Source organism: Cryptotermes secundus, unplaced genomic scaffold, assembly GCF_002891405.2.
Source record: "Cryptotermes secundus unplaced genomic scaffold, Csec_1.0 scaffold289, whole genome shotgun sequence".
Classification (NCBI taxonomy): Eukaryota; Metazoa; Arthropoda; class Insecta; order Blattodea; family Kalotermitidae; genus Cryptotermes; species Cryptotermes secundus.
Genome location: NW_019722431.1, coordinates 724430 through 748454, shown reverse-complemented (window position 1 = coordinate 748454; position 24025 = coordinate 724430). Strand labels below are relative to the sequence as shown.

The window sequence follows — 24025 nt, the reverse complement described above, 5'->3', positions numbered from 1 at the left end:
TCCCTTTTCGTCGCCTCTTACGAGTCAAGGGTCACGGTGGAGGTATTCGACCTAGCCTCCACACGGAGTTAACTACCTCCACCGCGATCATTTGCACTATTTACAAATGGAATATTTCGTCCATTTAGGTAACTCGTTGCTTCAAACTTTCCTGCTTATAACATCTCGACACGGACCACACAGAAAACATCTATTGTTTCGCTGGTGTTCATTTCCACGGAAACGTGTTTACCGAGCCGTTGCTCAGAAACGGGTGTTTGTTTATCCGCCTATTACGTAGCAACGGTACTGCTTCCTACAGTACTTCAAAAGACACACGACATTTAGGAAGGCAGATGCGTCACTTGTCTGTTCAGACACAACTTGACAGTTTCTTCAAACCTGCATATTATTACGTTCAAAAACAAGTAGAACTTCCGAGTCTTCTATCGATGATTAAATGTATTATCTTTTGTGCTCTAAGTTCTTTTTTTGCCTTTTAGGGCCACATTTTGCTTCACTAATCCGGATTATCTCCCCACAATTGCTCCGGATTAGCGAGGTTTTACTGTATTTCGTAGTCTTTCTCATTCCCACCAGCCAAACTCGTGGATAGTACCTACATTAGCGCATGCCCGTTTCCTTCCAAATCCTCTTCATTTTATCAGCCATCATGCTGTCGACGCTACACACAAGGGCAACGCGTGTGGCGCAGCAGGACCCCAGGAGCTTGCGACGGTGCCAACACTAATTGTGTGGCGGGCAGTCACCTCCCTGCGTCTGTCGGTACAAACATCCAGTAACTTCGTTCCCCCTAGGTTTCATTTTCGTGGCTCATTTTTACGGCACTCGGTAATCGGGGGGAGGGGAGATCATCAGGATTAACGAAGCAAAAAGTAGCTCTAAAAGAAAAAACTGTAAAGGTAAAAAAATAAAGGTAACGCTATCCCTCTAACAGGCCGTGAAGGCCCATAGCGTTGTGAGACGTCGAGGCTCTACATTTTTTTAGACAGTCGGCTCACAGATGGCGGTAAGGACGTCAACCTTACGTGCCGGCCGTTCTTTTCTCCTCAGGAAGATTCCTGGTACTCATTTCTGTTAGAAGCTGAGTCAACCCCAGGACCATAGTGCGGCTGGAAGGTTCAGGTAAACTGAAAAAGTCCACCTCATCGGGACTCGAACCCGCGACCTTCCGGCTTGTAGCATAGTGCCTCAACCACCTACGCTACCACGTGCTGCCGATATAGTAGTGCTGATGAAAATAAATAATAAAATATTACTGTAAAGCATTTATGTAAGAACTGTACAAACATAATACGAGTACATTTGTTTATCGATAGAAGACTCAGAAGTTTGCAGGTTTGAAGAAACCGTCAAGTTCTGTCTGAACAGACAAGTGACTCATCTGCCTTCCTAAACGCCACGTGCCTTTTTTTAAATGTGTACTCAACTGTGAAGAGCATTTAAAATTTTTCGTGTTTCGATCCGGATTAGCGAGGGTTTACTGCAGAGCCTCGGGCGGTGCCACGACGGATGAATCATGAACTGGATCGGATTTGGACAGAAGCAGGTTATGGCCTCATCTGCGTACTATCCCAGAATTTGTCTGGAAGGACTGAAGACGACCCCTCCCCCCGTCAGGGCAGCTGGTGTGCTCAAGCTGGGCACCTCCCAGGGTTACCGCTAGACCAACCGCGTCTGTGGATCCTCTCGAGATGCTGCTAATCGCTCAGTTGGTCAAGGCATTCCTCATTTTTTACGGAAGCAGAAGGTTCATAACCGAGTTCACAAAAGCCTTCTGCAGGCCACCCTATCCCGATACACGAATCCGTACACATAAAAGTCACCCTGGCAACTTCACCGGGCCAGGGATGAAGCTCCAAACTATGTGATAATGTGCTGCCTGATCAAGGCTATCGCACATCTGTGGCGGCGGTCATAGATTAGTATTGACCAATGATGGAATGAGGAGTAGAAGGGGAAAACCGGAGAGACAGAAAATGGATTGATCTGACTCAGGATGGGGATCATTGAAGGGCTCTTGCGAATACGGAAATGAACCTTCGGGTTCCATAATATGCTGCGAGGTTCTTGAGCAGCTGCGTAACTGGCGGCTTGTCAAGAAGGGCTCAGCTCCATGAAGCTAGTTAGTTACAGTCACCGCCATTAGAACCCGAAATCTCAGAGTCAGAGGAAGACCAAAGACAAGTTACGAAGAAGAATCCTAGGCCCTAAGGCAGTTTTGTCATCTATTACTTAAATACATGAGCCATAATAGCTCAGTCGATATAGTGACTGGGCTACATGCTGGACGACCCAGGAACCGGAGTTCCCTTCCTGGCAGGGCAAGGAACATTTCTTCATAACCTCCAAACCGGCTTTGGGGGCCACCCGTAAAATGAGTACCGGGGGCTATTTATCCGAGGTTAAAGCGGCTGGGGTATGAAGCTGACCACTCAGATTCCCCCAGTGTTGGAGCTACACCTCCACTCCGCTTTAGGTCTTGGTAAAAGGGAAAGTTGTCCCTATGCTTAATTAATTAAGAACTACGTCATGAAAACGTGGGGGAGTGGAGGTATAGCTCCACCATTCTTAATCTCGGCACTAGATGGAGCAGTCAGCTTCATGCCCCTGCCGCTTTACCCCCCGGGAAGGAGCCACCAATATCCAATGGATTGGATGTTTGATAGGTCCCACAGACTGGACGCTTTGTAGGAAGGAAAAATTTTTCATGCCGGGAATCAAACCCGGGCAGTCCAGCCCGTTGTCTGTCGCTATATCGACTCCCCCAGAATTTAATGCTTAATTAAGTACAGGGATTAAAAAGGTAAAACTGTCCCTGAAAGCGGCCCTCGAAGCCTTGAGACTTCCAGGCTCCCACATTTTCTAGACAATCGCTTCACGGATGACGGTGAGGTTGTCAGCCTTACGCGCCGGCCTGCCTTTACCCCCATGAAGATTCCTGGTACTCATTTCTGTTAGGGGCTGAGTCGACCCCAGGGCCATAGTGCGGCTGGAAGGATTAGGCGAATAGAAAAATCCAATGACCTTATCGGGAATCGAAACCGCGAGTTTCCGGATTGTAGCATAGTACCTCAACCAACTACGCTACGCGCCTTTTACGTAAAGACAGGCAGAAGGCACGAATATAACACGTGGTATCAGAGAAATTTACGGGAAGACATCCCGTAAAGTCCTGCGAACCACAGTTTGACAGCCAGCGAGCGAATACCTGTGCCTGGAGCTGTCATGGGGCCCGAAGTGTAATCACATTTATCCTACGCACATGGCAAACAGCGTGGGCTGACGCGCCGCGCCGCGCCGCCAGTGGGAAGAAAAGCTTTCAATCGGACAGATATCGAGGTGCCGTATTATTGGTTTGCCTCAATCCAACAGCAAGGGCACGGGTTCCAATACCGTTTGGGGCAGAATGTTTGGCGTCTCATATTTCGGAGGTGGTCGCTTCGAATCTCTGCCGGGAAACCCTACTCTCCTGGCTGAAGATTTGAGGTTTTCACGGCCGTCTTCTGGGATGTGGCGCCTTGTAGATAATGTGTAAACTGACGTTTCGGAGAAAAGGGTCGCCTCCATCTTCAAGGTAGAAGAAAAATTCCGTGAGCGAGGAACCAGTCTGCACAGGAACTGAAGAGCAAACAGTCACTACTTAAGAAATTCTTCGTCTTTTATGGGATCTGATGGTTCATTACCGTGATCACAACAGTCCGCCACAGGTCTCTAACCTGGGTCACATGAATCCAATCTACGCCGTCTCATCCTGTTTCTTTATAAACCATTTTAATATTATCCTCCCATATATGCCTAGGGGGTGTACGCGGTAGCGTAGTTGGTTGAGGCACAATTCTACAAGCCGGAAGGTGGCGGGTTCAAGTCCTAATGTGGTCATTGGATTTTTTTTCAATTGACCTAATCCTTCCAGCCGCACTATGGCCCTGGGGTCGACTCAGCCTCTAACAGAAATGATAATCAGGAATATTCTTGGGGGTAAATGGCGGCCGGCCCGTAAGGCTGACAGCCTTACCGCCATCTATGAGCCGATTGTCTAGAAAATGTGGGGGCCTCGACGTCTCACAACACTATGGGCCTCCACGACATGTTGCAGGGATACCTTTACTTTTTATTTTTATATGCCTAGGTCCTCCAGCTGGCCTCTTTCCTCCAGGCTTCCCTACCAAACCTCTGTATGCAGTTCTCATTTCCAGCCTCTCACATGTTCCATTTGGTCTTAACAATACTTCAGTGAATCTCAGGGTTTCATAGTGGTACTTGTGATGACTAATTTTCTGGGATGTGACGCCGCGTAGTCCGGTAGAAATTCCCGGACGTTTCGGAGGAATATACTGTCTGCGTCCTCAGGGTCGAAGAGTACACAGACCACCTGACTTACTCTTCGAACCTGAAGATGGAAGAAATATGTTCCTCCGAAACGTCGACGAATCTCACAACCAGATTACACGGCGTCATATCAAATAAGCCAGCAGTCTTAAAAATAATTGTTACGTTCCTCATTACGCAAGCCTTCATCTTCCTGACGACCGAGCACCTCGCTAAGGCATTATCAGAACGCATGTGATGATTGGTGCCGGGGTAGCTCAGCCGGTATAGGGACGTGCTGGGCGGTCGAGGGCAAGAAATTTCTGTCCTCTCCACGGCGTCCAGACCGATTCTGGGGCCCACCCCATCTCCTATCCAATGGGTACCGGGGGTAAAGCAGGTGAAGCGTGAAACTAACAGCTCACCTCTATCTAGTGATGAGGTCAAGAATACGTGGATTTATACCTACACTCCCACACACATCTCCATTATGTAGAGGTATAGTCTTTCCATAGACACATCTGTAGCGTCCGAGTATGTGTGTAAGGGCTGTGAAGGATCTGTCCTATATTGGCCCAGCGGAGGGTTCCAGACAGTAGAAGGGTCTGGTCGTCCACTGGGTACTTCGGGTCACACGACTCCTCGGAGCCGGAACCATTCTTCAAGTATTCAGCTGAAGGGAAACACAGGCACACTTCACTGGTAGTCAGGGGCGGGAGAACAGTTAGACTGTTGTAATGCTTGCACGACTACTAACTGTGAGTCTTTTCACACAACGAGGCAAGAATACGTGGTACACAACGTGTAACATGGGCCTTCAAGACGGAGGGAGGAATTCTAATTGCATTACAGTTTTATACTACACAACAGTCATTACAACAAATTTTTCGGGTGCACAAAAATTGAAAAACAAAGCAGACTTCCAGAAAAAACCCTGTACTCTACGATACATCATGCCCTAGTACTTCACGCTCAAATAGGAAAAACTATTTTTAGCCTTTTAACTGCGTTATAACGTTTTAATATTTTAAAACTAATATTCAAATATAACGAAACACAGGAATCGTAACTAAATTTATATTAATGACCACTAATATGGGAAGTACAGTTCAATTACGAGCAATAAACTTCATGAAAATTGCCTGATGAAGATCTAGCTGAATCGAAGCGTTTAGTACATCTTTTTGTTCTTGTTCTTCTATTCTTGTTGCTCCCACTTGGTACCTAGGGCGTCTGTGAAACGCTTCGTTTCATTTCAGTTTCTTAATCTCAGACAGTCGGCAGGACTCCTCGGACAGGGGATCAGCCGGTCGGAAAACCGATACTTAACACAAACATACATCCATGCTTTGAGTGGGATTCGAACCCAGGATCCCAGTTTTCGAGCGATGAAGACATAGTAAATGTACGTAATAAAAAACTCCGTGACCTGTAGTTTGCAAGCGAACTATACCGACCGAGCGACCATCGCCTGTCGGTGAAGTTAGTGTCAAATTTTGCGGATAGAGGGTTGGTAATAAGCGAATATTAATACAATCATATTGGTTTATTTGTTAGGAATCTGGTGTGCTGACTGGTATATAATAATATAATGTAGTACACTGTAACATCCAATCCCCCACACATCTTCATACAGGATGCAAACAATGAATATGTTGCGTCTGAGGTCCTAACTACAACGGCTATTATAAAGAGTACTATCTCCTGGGACCTAACGCCGTGTAGTCTGGTAGACGTTCACCCGAAGGGATGTATTACCTACATCTTCAGTATCTAGGAACCAGCAAGTACAGGCAGGGTTCTACAGGGTCGATCCTGGATGAAGCCATGTACCTCCGAAAAGTCGGCAACACTGCCCATTGTTAGACGGGGCAATGTCCAAGAGTACAATCAGTGTTAACAACATAACCCACAAAGATACTGTGACGCCATCGATGTCCAGACCATACAAAGCATGGCTGATGAACTGGAGAGGGTCTGGAAGGAGACGAACCTGGTCTTATCGAGGTAGTATGCAGACATTTTCCAGGAGAGACTGGGGATAATCGCGAAAATCCTCAGTCAGGATAGCCGGCGAGGTTTTGCCTAACGTTCCCAGCAGCTCAGGCTCTGCTGAGTCGAATCAGAAATCGGGAAGGACATGGCACGGGAAGCGGTCTAATTTGTGGCAAAACGTCAGTTAGGATAGCCTGTGCCCCTGTTAGAGCTTAGTGACTGCTTGTTCTCGTCACTAGATGGAGTTGAGTGGTCAGCTTCACAACCTGGCCGCTTTAACCTCGGTACTGAGGGGACAGGAGGTTGCGTGGGCCATAGTGCCAGAGATGACGCTGTCGAATAGAGAAAAATCTTTATTCCCTTGCCAGGAATCGAACCCCAATTCCTCGATCGTCCAGCATGCAGCCCGTCGCTATACTGAGCGTTTCTGGTTGCTGAGTATCCAATGACCGAAACAATGATCTGAATGTAATTGTTTGTGTCTGTTTTGCAGCTGAGAGCCAGAGGCAGCAGCAGCAGCAGCAGCAGCAGCGCCAGAGACCAGATCAGAGACCCACGGAGGACCCGTTAGACCGACATGGAATCCCGGGGCATCAAAATATTTTCAGCATGAACCCGTCAATGCACGGCGTCCCCATGTACGGAGGTGTACCAACCTATCAGAACGGAGCGTCGAGGATGTACGGCAGCGGCGCCATTTCGCCGACAAGTCGTGGAAATGGCGCAGTTCCACAGATGTTCGGTGGGGTGCCTATGTACGGAAATGCCCAGGTGCCGCCAACAATGTACGGGGGATTACAACACATACCTCGTGTTCTGTACCCTCCTGGAAGTTACTACGAATCTGCACGCGTTCCTACTCCATACGGAAATGGACGAGTTATACCGACAATGTATGGGAATGGCCGAACTGTACCGATTATGTACGACGCTAGAGGTGTACCGACAATGTACCAGAGTGGCTGGCCCTCACCGAGGTACAGACATGGGGGTGGTTCAACAATGCGGGGAAATGGTGCGTCCATGATTGGGGAAGGAAATGTGTATAACAATGGCCAGCTAAGACGTATGGGGGGCACCTCTGACCTGTATGACAGTGCAGCCCTACCGGACCACGATATAGACGCAGGGGTACCACCACCTCAGCAGTCACAGGTACCAGATTCAATAACCGTCGGAGGTGGCGATCACTGCGGAGGCAAACTTGTGTGCAAGGCCGGGGAGTTCACGTGTCTGGCCTCGTGTATGTGCATTCCTAACTCGTGGAGGTGCGACGGGGATGAGGACTGCATTGGGGAGGAGGACGAGGTCGAGTGTGGGGAGTATCTGGAGGAAGACCCTGACGAGGAATGTAATTCGTACGATGGAAACGTGCGCTGCACTCGAACTGGGAAGTGTATCCGGGAGCAGTGGTTGTGCGATGGGGAGGATGATTGTGGAGACTACTCCGATGAAACCCACTGCGGTAAGTGTATACAGAGTAATTAGTACTAGTAACTAATTCCATGGTTATGAGTCCTTCCTGAGAAGCCAACAGTCGCTCAGCTACTCAAGAATTTCCCAATATATTGTCACGTGTAGGGGGGGTACGCGTGACGAAAATAACGTGTTTTAGAATGGATGATTGGATTTATTGGCACTTCGGTTACAATCTCTCTTAATTACAATTAATACAGCGCTGTCGCCGATTTAAACAATCCACAGTTCACCGTTGTACAAGCACTAGGATTCTCAGTTTCCATTAGTCATCTCCTGGCAACGGTTCTCAACACAGAAACTAACACTTCAAATCTCTATGAAGTCTTCTTGCCAGTTTTTGTTCACACACCATGGAGCCTTGTAACTCAACTAAAAACGTTCCTGGACTGCAAGCGGACTTGTGTTATGCTACGTATAACCGCGGCACGGACACCACAGAAAACACATTTATATTGTTGCGTAGCTCAGATCACACAGAGAACAAGTCACATGATAGCTAAGCACTTTTGGAGCGTGACATCATTACGCCTGCGCGGAAGTGTGTTTACTGAGCCCATGCCTAGAAGCGGGTTGCAGAACCCCGTTTTTCCATTGTTGTTTCATGTATTACTTAGAAACGGCCGTTTCTGTGGCTCAGCTATTCTTGCATGGGGCAAATACTCAACAGTATTATCGAACCCGAAGGTTTATAACCGTGTTCAGAGGAGCCTTCCACTGCTCCAGAAGGTAACAGTGAATCAGTTACTCAAGAAATTGCTCGCCTTGCATGTAACCCGTAGATGCCTTGCTACCTTCACAGGAACTCATCATTCGTTCATATACTGAGCCAGACAAATCCAATCAACACTCTCAAACCCGGTTTTTGAAGATCCACTTTAATAGTATCCACTCATGTACACTTGTATCTCCCAACTGGTCTCCTCTCTCGGGATTACTGGTTTTTGGACTGTGTCTATCGTCCGGATTTCTAAAGAACACGACGTTTCGGCAACTGGGTCTGTTTCTGTCCTCAGGTGAGGGGTGGGAGACACCTACACTTTTGGGTCCGTCAGAAAGACCTAACCTCAATTACTCATGTTTCTCACCCCTCACATGAGGAGGGAAACAGATCAAATTTCTGAAACGTCGTGTTCATTTGTGGTCTTTAGAATATAGGACGACGGACAAAGCCCAAAAATCCATCAATCCCGGGTATTATACACCATCGCCAGGACCCTTTGGAATCTGCCCTTTTCTGTTTAGGTTTTCCGAGTAAGGTTTTGAATTTCTCTTCACAAATCTCCATCTTTGCCTTGCTACATGCACTGCCTATCTCATTATCCTAATAACATCTGGTGAAGAGTATAAATTATGAACTTCCATATTATGTGTTTCTTTTCTATTCTACTGTCACTTCTCGTCCCTTATAAACAAAAACAAATTCCATGGCCTGTAGTCCGCAAGCGAACTATACCGACTTCTCGTCCCTTACGTCAAAATATTCTTTTCAGCACCCTGTTCTCAGACACTCCTAACCAATTTTCGTCCCTTAAATTGACAGACCAAGTTTCACACCCACATAGTACTAACATGAAAATTATATATTAGTTTTGTGTATTTTAATATCTACGTTTCTAGAGAGCAGGTGCTAAGAAAAAAAGATTATGAATTGTTTCCCGTGAATTTAATGGGCTCTTAATTGCTCCGTGACTGAAACAATACCTTAAAATAGGCTGCGAACTCTTCCACCCCCCTTGGGATTCATTCATTCATTTACTTACGGGCAGTACTGTGCTTTGAAAAAGTGTTAGATGTAACCCCAAACGAGGAGAACACGCGCTGAAGAGAGAAATTTCTGTCGGTGTGAAATGTGAGGGTAGGAAGGTCGAGTGGTGGGTGTCTTGTGTAGGACGTAAGCCGTCGCACGCTACACGTTCCTTCTACCCACAAACCCACAGTCCAATTATTTTTTCGTGACCGAAAATATCTCACTGCGCGGAATACTCAGTATAAGGTACATGATCAGTAGTGCATTCAGAAAGAGTGCGTGAGGTTTAAATTTCTTGTCCGTGTTTCTTTTCGCCGTTATCGCCATAATAAAAAATCTAGAAAAAAATTACATTTTAATGAGCAAAACATTTTATCTTCTTCTAATTCTACCACGTGCGTTTGCAATGAACTTCTTAAGAAAACTTATAAATTTCAGTTTGTTAGTTATTTGTTTAGTTACTAAGCTACAAGTAACTTGACTATTTTTGAACAAGTTACTTCAGTTAGTTACTTGTGGAAGTTTGATTAACGAGTTGCTGTTTAGCTCGTTACTGAGTTGCCCGGTTGTTGATGAATTACTTGGTTTAGTAGTAAGTTAACCTCCTCTGTGGTCTAGTGGTCAGAGTTCCTGGGTACAGATCCAGAGGTCCCGAGCTCGATTTCCGGCGCTACTAAATTTTATGAGAAGTAGTGGGTCTGGAACGGGGTCCACTCAGCCTCGTGAGGATAACTGAGGAGCTATTTTAAGGAAATAGCGGCTCCGGTCTAGAAAACCGAAATTAACGGCCGTGGGGATTCGTTGCGCTGACCACGTGACACCCTCTATCCGCAAAAGTTGACACTAACTTCGCCGACAAGCGGTGGTCGCTCGGTCAGTATTGTTCGCTTGCGGACTAAAACCACGGAGTTTGTTTTTAGTGGTAAGTTAGTTATTACATTTATTCGTTGGTTACTCAGGTGCACAGGACTGTACTTAACATGGAAACAAACAGAAGGCGGGCAAATGCTTGTGTTGCCGAGCTTCTCTAGAAAGACCCGGCTCCGTGGAATTAATCTCGTTACTGTCTGAAACATCTCTCAGAGTACGTCACATCTAGGAAGGGTAACTGTGTGGAAGAAAATTCCTCTGTGTTGCAAGAGATCTCCCGTATGTGGACTTTTGTTCCCACTGTAAGCTGAGAACAGAATTTAGCAAATTTTCTGAAGAGAGCGTAGAGATATGTCACCACCTCATGAAGACAGTCTAGTAAGTTACGAGGGAGAGTCAGTAAACAGGTCACAAATGGATATAAAACGTAAAACATGTGATATTCGAACCTGGGGAAAAATATTTCTCGACATATCGTCCACCTGATAACATTTGTTCCATCTCTTTATCAGGGCGTCGAACCCCTCAGCACTGAAGTCTTTTGACCGTTGTCTCAGCCAATTCCGCATCTCCATTTCATCACCTGCGACTTTCGAACGACCTTGAGAGAATTTCTCGACCCAGTTGTGAGCCCTTTGACGCTACAAACACTTCCCACCACAAACAGGAAACATTTCTTTATGAATATCCTCTGAATTGAGCTCTTTTGCCACCCCCCCCAAAAAAAAACACGGCAGATCGCTGCTCTTCGGTATGATACTCCTCAATCACTGCCGCCATTTTGACTATTGAAACCAGCCTCTGAACATACGCATGCGCGTCTGCTACCTAGGCTGTCATAAATCTGGACTGTGCTGCTACCTAGTGAGAGACATAGAAAACCTGTCACAGGTGTTTTATTTCCATTTGTGACCTAATTACTGATCCTTCCTTGTACTTACTTATTTTAGATTCCTCTGGCACGTGATTCCATTTAGTTTTGTAGATATGTAGGAAATTACTGTCTACATCTTCTGGGTATATCTCTTAAATGCTGCTACATATCTACCAAATTACACGGAGTCACATCCATACGACCGTAATTTTAATGCAAGGCGAATCGCTGGGTGGAGGCCTGGAGTAAATAATTATAAATCACGCAATGATCTACCGAGTAAAGAGAAAATTGGAGACTATATACCTCGTTAGAAATGGAGATAATTGGGTTGCAGAACATTGGTATCCCTCCGCCTGGAAACAGGCCGACAAGACGTTCCGCGCTCACGAATGTTGCAGCCAGCATGGCAGAGGGGATACAGACTGAAGGAAAATGGCGCGTGCCGGGCTAGCAGGCACCGGCTCAGCGTTTAAACCAAAGTTCATTTCCATCGGTAACTTTTTGCGTGACTTAACTCCTGGTTTCCTCCAAGCGACATCCTGCACTGAAGCCCCCTCTATGACTTCTGTTTGCATGCAGGCTTCGACATGAACTGCACTGCCGATGAGTTCCAGTGCGACAACGGCCTTTGTGTTAAGTCCACGTGGAGATGCGATGGCGATAACGACTGCAAGGACTACTCGGATGAGTTCAACTGCACCAGGAAAACGTAAGTGTAACAGCGCTTCCCGCTTCCGCGAAGCCAACTTAGGTCCTACTTCATGAACCTTCCTCCAGAGGTAAAAAGGTAAAAAAACTATCCCTGTAACAGGCTGTCGAGGCCCGTAGGGTTGTGAGACGTCGAGGTTCCCACATTCACTAGCTAATCGGCTCACAGATGGCGGTTAGGTTGTCAGCCTTACGCGCCTGCCCCCCTTTATCCCCAGGAATATTCCTGGTACTCATTTCTGTTAGAGGCTGAGTCGATCCCAGGGCCATAGTGCGGCTGGGAGAATTAGGTCAATTGTGTGCAGTATAAGTCATTTTTGTTTCAAGTCTGTGTGTTACGTACGAGATGCCTCGCTCAGAAACAATGGACCTTGTTAGCTGGATTTGTTTAGCGTCTGTGAAGACAAACTAAAGAAACGCGTCCTGCCATTTTTCATCGGCTGAAGAGACAGCTAGTCGCTGCTTTTCAGGAATGGAAATTATACGTTTCTATGGAAAGTTCGGGGGGCCTGGGGAGAAGTAAAGGCTCGCATTTTGCTAGTTGCTTCCTTGGCTTACATCCTGCAGATGGAGGCAGTACGCGCCTCCGAAGTTTATACTTGATTGCACGGTTTCAAATACTGAAAGATTAATACGACTGACATATTCAAATCTGAATCAGCCTCACATGAAATGAAACGGGGCGTCTTGACGCGCGTCCCTTGTGCCTTGAGCCTTGCTTTCTTCCGACACTTTCATTACAACAGCGAGTAGGGGAGTAATTCGATAAGGGGAATGGGAATTGTTAATTTATCAATCTTGTGAGAGGAAAATGTAACAGAAAAAGTGAGCGTACAGACCCAGCCAGCCACCCGCCCACCTTACTGTAACACCACCCACACCCCGACACCACGGCCCGTATCGATCTGGGCAGTCGCACTGCACGCCAACACATCAACCCCAGCCATTGAGAGGACTCGTCAAAACATATGGTAGAGTTTCCAGTCAACAATCGCAGGGGGCTCTGCTGAAACCAATACCTCGCCACTGGGCACGATCCTGAACCAGTTCCATCCACCTCCCATCCTCATAACCTATTTCTGTAAGATCCATCTTACTAATTAACTGAGTCTCTGGTAGCAGAACCCGAAGTTTCATCACCGCCAGTACCAAAACCAGCCACAGGACACGATCGTGAGCCAGTTACATCCACCTCCCATCCTCATAACCTATTTCCCTAATATCCTTCTTACTAATTAACTAATTCTGCTAGCTAAACCCGAAGGTTCAACGCCGCCAGTATCAAAACCAGCCACAGGACACGATCGTGAGCCAGTTACATCCATCTCCCATCCTCATAACCTATTTCCCTAAGACCATCTTACCAATTAACTGAGTCTCTGGTAGCAGAAACCGAAGGTTCAACACCGCTAATACGAAAGCCCACCACTGGGTGAAACTCTTCGAAACATGTGGTAGAGTATCGATACAACAAACATAGTCTCTGGTAAATAGTATTCTCCCACTGCGACGGTCCGGGTTCAATTCCAGGTCAGGTCATGTGACATTTATGGTGGGTAGAGGGGGGCAGGTTTCCTCCGAGTACTTCCGTTTCCCCTACCAATTCTTATTCTACAAACTGCTCCATATTTGGTAGTCGTCTTAGCATCGACGCTGTATATTCTCGATAGTGACAGCGCCGTTAGAATAAACAAGAAGTTCTGGGAAGGACCAATCGCATACTTTCCCTTGATACGACACGAATCGAAAATAAATAGACGCGTCCAACAATTATTCTATTCCGTGTGTATTCGTTGCAGCGATGTTTTCACGTAGCCGTTGTCTAGCAACGACAAGCAGATACACATACGGACACACAAACTGATGTGAGTATGAAGCACATCGTTCAGATGGGCTCAAGTGTCACCATGATGTACTTACCAAGTTTCATTAAGATTGGTTCAGGCATTCAACTGTTGGCAGGGGAGGATACACAGACACAGAGAAGTAACATTATACTTGTGCTGAATTAATTAAAGCGCCATACCATGAAGACGGAGTGGAGGTACAGCTCCACATTTCTTGACATCGGAACTAGATGGAGGTGAGTGGTCAGCTTCATGCCCCTGCCGCATTACCTCTGGTACCCATTGGGTAGGAGGATGCGTGGGCCTCAGAGTCGGTCTGGACGCTGCGGAACATAGCCTTAAAACGAAAAGAAACAATTCATAATGACTGTGCTACCGGAAGCGTTGTCCAGGCTTGTGGAAATGGCCTGTCAGGTGCGCACGGCCGGCCTACTCATATGATCGGATGACTGCACCTTCATACGCACAGGCATATTCTTCCGGTATAAATAAGAGGTGAAGAGACCGGCGTGGTTGACCACAAACAGGGGTGCTGTTAAACAAATCCCGGTGGTTAGCGGCAGTATCAAAGGGGTTGAAATGATTTGCGTATGGGCGATCGTATTCAGGAGCCAAGAGGAGAGACGAGACTGGTTAGGGGACGTCAAAGCGACTGGAATTAATTACGTTACACGGAGACCCATGTTTAATGCAATGGAAGCGTTAGATAAATATGACTTGGGTATGGGCGCCGGGAAATGTAAGGTTAGGGCGGACAATTAGTTTTACCCCCGGGATATGATTGGATTATTTCGAAGCGGCCACGCGGCAGTTAACATCGCGAGAAAAATTCTGTCGCTCAGAAACTGTTAAGTGTTGATTACTCGAACCACATTCTGAAAGTTTGCCATCGTAGTCCATATCCAGGCTTCGAAACTCGAGGCGGTAACCAATCTCATCTCCACAGTACGTGTACTGGCACAGAAATCTGAAGTGGACAGCCCGCATCGCCTTTTTTAAATGAAATATATGTTCAAAATTAGATTTTCCCCCCCTCCACGTCGTCTAGACGGGTTCTGGGGCCCACCCATCCTCCTATTCGGTGAGTACCGGGGACCTCTTTTCCAGGGCATAAAGCGGCCGGAGCATGAAGCTGGCCACTCACCTCTAACTAGTGACGAGGTAAAGAGTACGTGGATTCATACATCTACTCCACCATACACCTTCATGGCGTAGTGCACAAGGAGAACTTTACTCTTTTATTGCACATACAGAATCATCGTTGGATGAACATAGTAATTTTTTGTTCTAAGATTTTAATTAAATTTTATGTGGAATTAAATTTCTTACAGCGCAGAGAACGGTTATCTTCTGGCTTGTAATGTCGCGTACTTACAGTTCGGTTTACTTACCCTTAGCTTATCCTTCGACCCTAAATACGAAGGCAAGAAAAATCATCAGAAACATAGGTGGATTGCTTTCGGACTGCATAATGTTCTCTTTTCTTCGTTCATACTTAATTATTTTCTTTCTCTCTCTTACCTTTTCTTTCCTACCCCATACTTATTTGCTTTTCTTTTTGCCCTTTCCTTCTTAACTACTTAATCACATTTTTCCCCCTTTCCTTTTTTTTTCCGTACAACTTTTCCACCATTTAACAATGTCATAGAAACGTAACTGAGGCTGGATGGCTGGTATTCAATTCTCGTCCTAGGCTAGAGTTTCTTTTTTCAGCGTAGCGTCCAGTCCGGCTCTGGGGCCCACCCACCCTTCTGTTCAGGGGGTTATAGGGACATGAAGCTGGCCAGTCACCTCCATCTAGTGCCGAGGTCAATAATGGTTGAGCTATGCGTCCACTGCCCCATGTGCCTTCATGGCATAGTGCTTAATTACGTAACTGAGTGCAGAAATAACTTCACCTGCGGACTCTGACACGGCTCGCTTTGACAGCTCGCAACAAGCCACACAACGGCGTGCCCGGGAGCTTAGCTAAATAAACACAAACAGAATCACTTCTAGCGTTCAATCTGACGCCAGACAAGGTTCAAGTTCAAATTCCAGATTCCTATATCAGCCATTACTGTCGCGGTTGTTGTCAAGTGCCCCCGCAACGAAACGGATCCGAACCTTCTGAACTAACGGCGGAGCTGATGCGGCAGTGAGATAAACTCAGCGGGTGCTACAGTTTAACGGTGTACTTGTACGACCTCTAAATCGGTTGGCTATTCACGAAACCAATTATCTCATGGCCACCTCCTTGTAACGGGAAGGCTTCATTAATTACGTACCACGCCATGAAGACGTATTCGGGAGTGGAGGTATAACTCCACCATTCTTGGTCTCTGCGCTAGATGCAGTTATTGTACCCATTGAATAGGAGGCTGGGTGGACCACAGAGCCAGTCTGGACGCTGCGGAGAAAAGAAAAATCTCTTGCCCCTGCCGGGAATCGAACACCGGCCGTTCATCCCGTCGCTACAACCGACTCCATCTTAATAGCATAGTGCTTATTGAAGTAGACGAACAACTTTTAGTTAATTTAACGACAGAACGACACAATAAATGGCTTCTGAACATGGTAATATACCGAACAGGGTGGTATAGAAGTAACGCTCTAGAGTTGTATTCGGGAGGTCTTCTGTTTGAATCTCGGTCGAGACAAAGGCTTTTCCTCAGTCCCTCCAGGCAAGTGCCGGTCCAACCGTCTCCACCCGACACTGTACAGTCTCGCTGCTGACGCCTTCGTTAATTAGCCTACGAAAAAAAAAAACATGACACTGAACGACTTTAAGATTCTGGAGTTACTGAGGAAAGTAATGATAACCCTGATTTTGTATTGTCGAGAACTGAACCCGGGAGTGCTGACCTTTCGTCCGCGGAGTCAGACGTCTCAGCGTACACAGATCACCACCACAGATAAGTGTACCGCCATTNGGGCGGTGGGGGGGGGGGGGGGGGGGGCGACGATGAATGAAGCGAGGTCACGCGGATCCCGGCCTGCTTCTGGGCGCCATCTGTCGTTTAGTAAAGGAAACTACTCAGTGCAACAATGCACTGCTGTTTGCGGAAGCGTTCACTGCTGCCCTTCATCTCATCTTTATTCCTCCATACACTCATTGTCTTCTCTCTTACCATCTCCTCCACTTTATTCTCCTCCATTTCATCCCCTCTTGCTTCTCAGTATATATCTTTACCCCTCCTCCATCCTCATCTCTTTTCTACACATCATCAATTTCCTCTTCTTCTCTTACGCCCAAGCACGGTCCGATCTCATGGACAATCGTAATATTGGGATATAACTGCGAGTGTTTTGGCGTATAAGTACCGACGTTTCGGAGAGCATTTTCACCCCTCCGTGGTCACATCCCAGAAGATCGTAACCATAATAAAGTCGGCAAGGGAAGTGCAATAGTGTCATAAAGCTCAGCAATACACTGATAATATAGACGCTCGTTCAGGCATTCAACTTCTACACAGAACAAGTCCGTACCTCACAGGAAACACTGCACCTCCGCCACAAAGCCCAACCGGTTAATGCTGTTCAGGGAAACAGTTGCTGTTTATTGTGAGAACCGTATGGAGCACACAGATACATTCAGTGGGCAGAATTCACAATTTTAGTACGTTAAGGCTGGTGGTTCGTATAGTGACCACTAGGCTTTAACGGGTTAATATTCACCGACTTGAGAACCCAAAAACTCTTATTCAGAATTGTCTTCATATTGTCCGATCAACTGAAGACAGAGTAAGTCTTTACTTTCCGCCACCAGCACTTTTCTGACCAGGTTATTAATGTCTAATCATTTCAGCGGACGTATTTTCATTCTTAGTTTTGCCTAACCCAGTAGCATACAACCCTCGGCTCGTCTTAGATATTATTTTCAGCGAAACTGACCAACACTGTGTTTCTTTTAATCCAGTTGCGACACAAAAGTGACTTATTAACGTCACGGTTTTACACACTACCATCTTTGTCTTCTGTAGGGGGAGGGTGGGGGGAGGGACGGCAATTCACGACGCTCTCAGTATCCAGACTATATGGCGTCGGATCGTAGAATGGCGGGTGACCACGAGTGGACTCGAACGCAGTTCCAGTAGTAATCTAGAGAGTTACCGCTATGCCAACCTACCCAATTTGTTTTGGTGCGAAGGTTCCTGTCTTTTCGAGATACTATAACGCTATGTAAAGCTATCCCTGTAACAGGCCATGGAGGCCCATAGGGTTGTGAGACGTCGAGGCTCCCATATTTTCTAGACAATCTGATCAGAGATGGCGGTAAGGTTGTCAGTCCTACGAGCCTGCCGCCATTTAGCCCCCAGGAAAATTCCTGGTACTCAATTCTGTTAGAGGCTGAGTCGACCCCAGGGCCATAGTGCGGCTGAAAGGATGAGGTCAATTGAAAAAAAAAAAACCATCTCATCAGGACTTTCCGGCTTGTAGCATAGTGCCTCAACCAACTACGCTACTGCGTGCCGCGATATAATGCTAACGTAGTCCATTTAAATTCAGCAGAGGCCTTCACGCTTGGTTTTTGCTTGGCTTACTCTTCGACCCTGAAGATATGTTCCTCCGAAACGTCGGTTGAGTTTCAACGCACTACACGGCGTTATAACCCAGAAGACTGGAGTCCTCATACCCACCGACGCGAGAACGTCAGATCCAGTAAGTATTGTTGTGGTCTGTTGTTTGCGGTTGGGTTGTGCTGTTCAAGCTACCCGTCCCACGTAGCGATGTATTTTATTGATTAGATCATGGCCAACTTCATAAGGGAGACCGTCAGCGTTACTCCAACATATGAGAAACCCATACATACAACTGCATTTGCGCAATTTTCGGACGTACATGAATCAATATTATGGGCTCAGAAACACTTAAAACATGTACAGTTTGCACGTGCAAGGAATTAAATGTCGATAGCAACAGATGTAACGCAGCTTCAAGGAAACAATACTGGGTCTAAAACATCTCTGACGTTGCGTCATCATCATCAGTGACGTAGATCGTTACGTCATCATTAAGAAGTTCTCTTTTTTGCCAGATTTTAGTCCGAGCGTACGATAGGATGCAAACTCACACTGTACCGGAGACCTGGTTGAACACACTAGGACTTTTCTTCCGTAAGGTTGCCTACTCGAGTGATGACGTAACCACAATGATACTTTAGACAGATAATATTCTTTTACACGATTCTCCAGGAAAATGTTGTATACTGCTTTACTTTCCGAGGGAAAATGTGTTTTGAAGAATTCAGTTAATATAAAGCGCACTTTATCATACATGGTACTTGACTTGGGGGGACAGACACATGGGCACACTGAACCCAGCAGTAATGACCCTGTTCCATCAAAACCGTAGCTCGCGGCTTTCGCGGATGTCTCCCTATCTGCCCAGACTGAGCTACATGTATCATCATTAGCCTACAGACGAGGGACTCTGCGAAACCTCGACCTCATAAAATAATCCATAACTTTAAGCGGGATAGCTCAGTCGGTATAGCGACGGGCTACGGGCTGGACTGCCTGGGTTTCATTCCTGGCAGGGTAAGAGATTTTTTATCTACTCCACAGCGTCCAGACCGGCTCGGGGACTCACCCAGCTTCCTATTCAATGGGTAACCGGGTGTAAAGCGGCCGGGGCGTGAAGCTGACCACACACCTTCCTCAAGTACCAAGGTCAGGAATGATGGAGCTATACCTCCACTCCCTCACGTGTGTTCATGGTGTGGTGCTTGATTAATTAAGCACATGGACAACGTTCCACTTTGTTACCCTACCTGTGCTTCCGCAGTGACAGAAGAAACCCAACTTTCTTCACACCTTCTCTACAAGTACACCAAACTATACGATGTATGTGGGACTTGAGGTGGTTATGAAGATTTGTCTTTTGCGATATAATGCAGTGTAGCCAATTGAAAGTCCACCGACATTTCAAAGGAACATGTCGCCTCCATTTTCAGGGCCGAAGATTACGCCAAACAAAAAACTAACATGAAACAGCTAGCAAGCTGTGCTTGCGACATGGAGGTGACGTGTTCCTCCGAAACGTCGGCTGACTTCCAACGGACTACACGGCGTTTATATCCCAGAAGATAGAACTACTTATACAAAGCACACTTCACTCACTCATGGAGTTGAGCCCTTCTTGAGAAGCTGCCAATTGTGCAGCTACTGAAGAATTTCCCAAAGTTTTATGGAACCCGAAGGTTCATTACCGTGTTCGCAGGAGCCCTCCACTGGTCCCTATCCTTAGCCAGATCAATCCAATCCATACCATCTCATCCCATCTCTCCAGGATCCATTTTAATATTGTCCACCCATCTACGTCTTGGTCTTCCCAGTGGATACAAAGCACAGTTACGAAAATATTTATGAAATAACTCTCGGGCCGCGGGTACGCTTTCCGAAATCTTACCGACAGACTGACTTGCCAGAAGCGTGGGCGGATATGTGTATATTGTAAATAATTATGAAAAACTTGGTAACCCCATACAGAGGGTCACCGTCCTTCGGAGGTCGCGCTCCAGGATTTAGTAAACCACGCTACAGACGCTAAGAGACCGATGTTTGCGGAACTGTGTGTAAACGTCATGCCACTGAATAACTTCTCAGCTTCATGTTCCATAATTTCCTATCCTCCGTAGTACTGAGTGGTGGATGTGCAAACTTTTGCAGTGGAACACTCAAAATGGCGTGTCCAAGTTTCCTGCGGCATGAAAATCTTCTGGGGGCACGTGGTAGTGTATTTGGTTGAGGCACCATACTACACGCAGGAAGATCGCGGGTTCGATTCCCGATGTCACTAGATTTTTCAATTGACCTAATCCTGCCAGCCGCACTATGGCCCCGGGGTCGATTCATCCTCTAACTGAAATGAGAACCAGGAACCTGCCTGGGGATAAAGGCTGACAACCTCACCGCCATCTGTGAGCCGACTGTCTAGAAAATATGGGAACCTCGATGTCTTACAACCCTATGGGCCTCCACGGCCTGTTACAAGGGTAGCTTTACCTTTTTCTTTAAGAACGTTTTTTGAGTTTGAGTGTGGTCAATTTAATGAGTTCAGAAATTAGATCACAACACCCGCGCGCAACAACAACCGTACTCACCCTCCCTGAAGGCAAATCGTATGCAACAGTACAGTTTTGGGCCTACAGTCGAGCTGTGAATCTACCCGTTTCCTTCAAGGTAAGATACGCTGTGATGTATAAGCTACACAGTGATTACTGCTGATGGCAAGCAAAACACTGGAGTTTCTATTGAATGGAGGAAGGGCATTTTTATTTTGTGTTGCTCCAGGTTTGGTAACCTGATGGATCACTGCTCTTCACATCGGCTGCTGTCTTCATGTGCAGGTCGGACTGCTCGGGATAATACACAAAAATATGTATACCTAATTAAAATGCAATTATAAATTAGAGACCTTTAAAGACTAACTAATAATTGCTGCTGGCCCTCGCCAGCAGAGTGATTCTTGGTTCCGAGTACCACGGGACTCATGACCATGACCATATTTTACTGTCTGACGGCTCTGGGAGCCTTCAGACTCTTTTTAAAAACAATTTATTCTTAATAATATATAACAATCCAGTCCGTACCTCACAGGAAACACATCACGTCTCCGCTACAAAGCCCAACCGGTTAATATTGTTTGGAGAAACAGTCTCTGTTTATTGTGAGAACCATACGGAACACACAGATACACTTTGTGGGCGCACTGCAGAGTTTTAATGTGTTAAACCTGGTGGTAAATACAGTAATCACTGGGCTTTAAAAGGTTAAGAATTCTTGCTCCTATTAGGATCATCATCAAGACAAAGAAGATGAGATGCGCTGGCATACAAGCAGGCTTGAAAGAGAAAAGGCATGCGTACAAAATTTTGGCAGGAAATCCTAGGACAAATAGACAATTATGAAGGCCTTGGAACAGATGGAAGGTTCTACACTGATTTCATCTAGCTCAAGATAAGGACCAATGGCATGCTCTTGTGAACACGGTCATGAACGTTCGGGTACCATAAAATGCTCCGAATAACTGGGCCCTGCTCCGTGGAGTTAGGTGTCTTGACTTTCCGCAACTTCTCGTTCTCAATCCGAAGACATTTTAGAACAGGAGAGGCTGGTGTTTAACCAGTCTCAAATCATTCTTATTCTCTGGCGAAAAACCGCCACTGCTTGCCGCCCACCTGCCAATTTGATTGCGTCCTCTCTGCAACCTCCAATCCCCGCGTCCTTGCGAGGGGATAATGGGGGTGTTGTGTGGGTGGCGGACGAGAGGCTGCCGTTGCTTGGGGTGCCCGGGGAGAAAAAGAAGTAAACGTTGGGAAGAAGCTCCCCTCTTCAGGACGATCGATGGGACTTAGTCCTTATCATCCTCCTTTGTCAGTTTCCCTCAACTTCTCCTAAACACTGATTCTGTCAGACACCATGGAGCCCTGTGTTATCAACAGAGAATCCGACAACAACATTCTTAGCGTGGCGTGAAAGTTGAAAACTAATCAATTTATGGGTACAGGGTTTCCACGAAACAATGACCTTACTTCAGAACTGAAACCTATTTACTGGTGTGACATCCCGTTAGGAATTCAACGGGTAATCTCATTGTTTGTTTCCTACTGTTAACGTTCCCTTGCTTTCTCCCGTATTCCTTTCTAGTGTTCAGTGTTTTAACGCCATTTACCATTAATAACATGCATAAACAATCAATCATAAACCGGCTCCTTTATATGGTACACTGCACTTCACATATCCACATACGCAATAGACAGGATACACTGAAAGCAAGACTGCTCTCTCGTCCGTGACCTACTGCGTAACTTAAGTTTATGCAACGTGTTGACCGTGGGCGCTCGAGAAACAACTGTTGTTGTTAACGGCGCGATTTCCGAGCTTTTAGCTCATCGTTTCATTACTCTCTGTAGACACACACACGCACGCACACACACATTATGTGAAGGCTTTGATGGCGAAGTCGGGAGCTCAGTCTCGTGTTGAACCGAAATTAAGTACGTTTTCCACACAGTTCACTTTATCAGTTCTCCATAGATGACTGACATCCATCTCAGTAACTAGCCTATAGATGGGAACAAGAGATTTCTCTCTTCTCCACAACTTCCATACCTGCTTTTCACCCAGGATATACAGTGGCCAGGAAATGAATCTGACCACTTATTCCACCCAGTGCAGAGATTAAGAATGCGTAGAGCTATACCTCCACTCCCCATACACCTTCATACTAAGGTGCATAATTAAGGACGAGATGCACATCACACTGACCTCTTCTATTTTACCAATCGATGACTCCTTAACAGAGATGGGCATATTTTTCCTAATTCTTTTATCAAACATACGTCCACTTAATGGCGCTAGTGTCGTTCTCTCTTCACACGTTCGTACGGCCGCCATTTTGATGACTTCGAAGAAAGCCAAACTTTCCTGCGGAGTTCCATAACAGTCCGTTGATTCCATCACAGCACTGGAAGCTGATAGTGCGCCAGCTGGCACACGGCAAGCGTGTGTGTGTGTGTAGGGGTAACCATCTAGACTTGTATTCGGGAGGTACTTGTTTCGAGTCTTTGTTCGGACGACTAGCTTAACTGAAGGTTTTCATGATATTTCTTGGTCCCTCCGGGCAAATGCCGGCACAGTAAGCTGATCAGGCCGTGACCGTATCCTTCCAAATCCTTTCCAAACTATTGTTCATAACGAACAAATAGCGACTTTTCGTTAAGAACGCTCTAGTAACCAATGAACTTAACCGAATGGCATGGGGTGTAATTGCGACCGCCGACAAACTAACTCCATGAAACAGAGTCTAATTTTAGAAGCTGTCACTCACATGGTCATAAAATTATCAGCCTTTTGTGGAATCCAAATGTTCATTTCCACATTCACAACAGCCTGCCATTTGATCTCGTCTTGATCACGGTGAATCCAGTCCAAACGCTCCTATCTTGCCTGAACCCTTTAAAGCCGTGGTCACTATGTGTACCATGTTCGTGAACATATTAAAACTCTGCATTCTGCCTACACACAGAATGTATCTATGCGTTCCATATGGTTCTCACAACAAACAGCGACTGTTTCCCTAAACAGCATTAACCGGTTGGGCTTTGTAGCGGTGATGCAGTGTCTTCTGTGAGGTACGGACTGGATTCTTATATATATTAACTGGAAGATTTATTGCCTTCCCATTTATGCTTAAATATCTCAAACG

General features: G+C 46.3%; 1 protein-coding gene across 2 annotated transcripts in view; it reads left to right on the top strand.

The window, feature by feature from the left end:
* Positions 1-24025, top strand: part of LOC111861409 (low-density lipoprotein receptor-related protein 4) — an 88343-nt gene that overhangs the window by 2985 nt on the left and 61333 nt on the right. For both annotated transcript variants that reach the window (XM_023845948.2, XM_033750301.1), the window contains exons 2-3: positions 6800-7771; positions 11859-11988. In XM_023845948.2, coding sequence (XP_023701716.1) covers positions 6800-7771; positions 11859-11988 — 1102 coding nt within the window. The remainder of the gene's footprint in view (positions 1-6799; positions 7772-11858; positions 11989-24025) is intronic.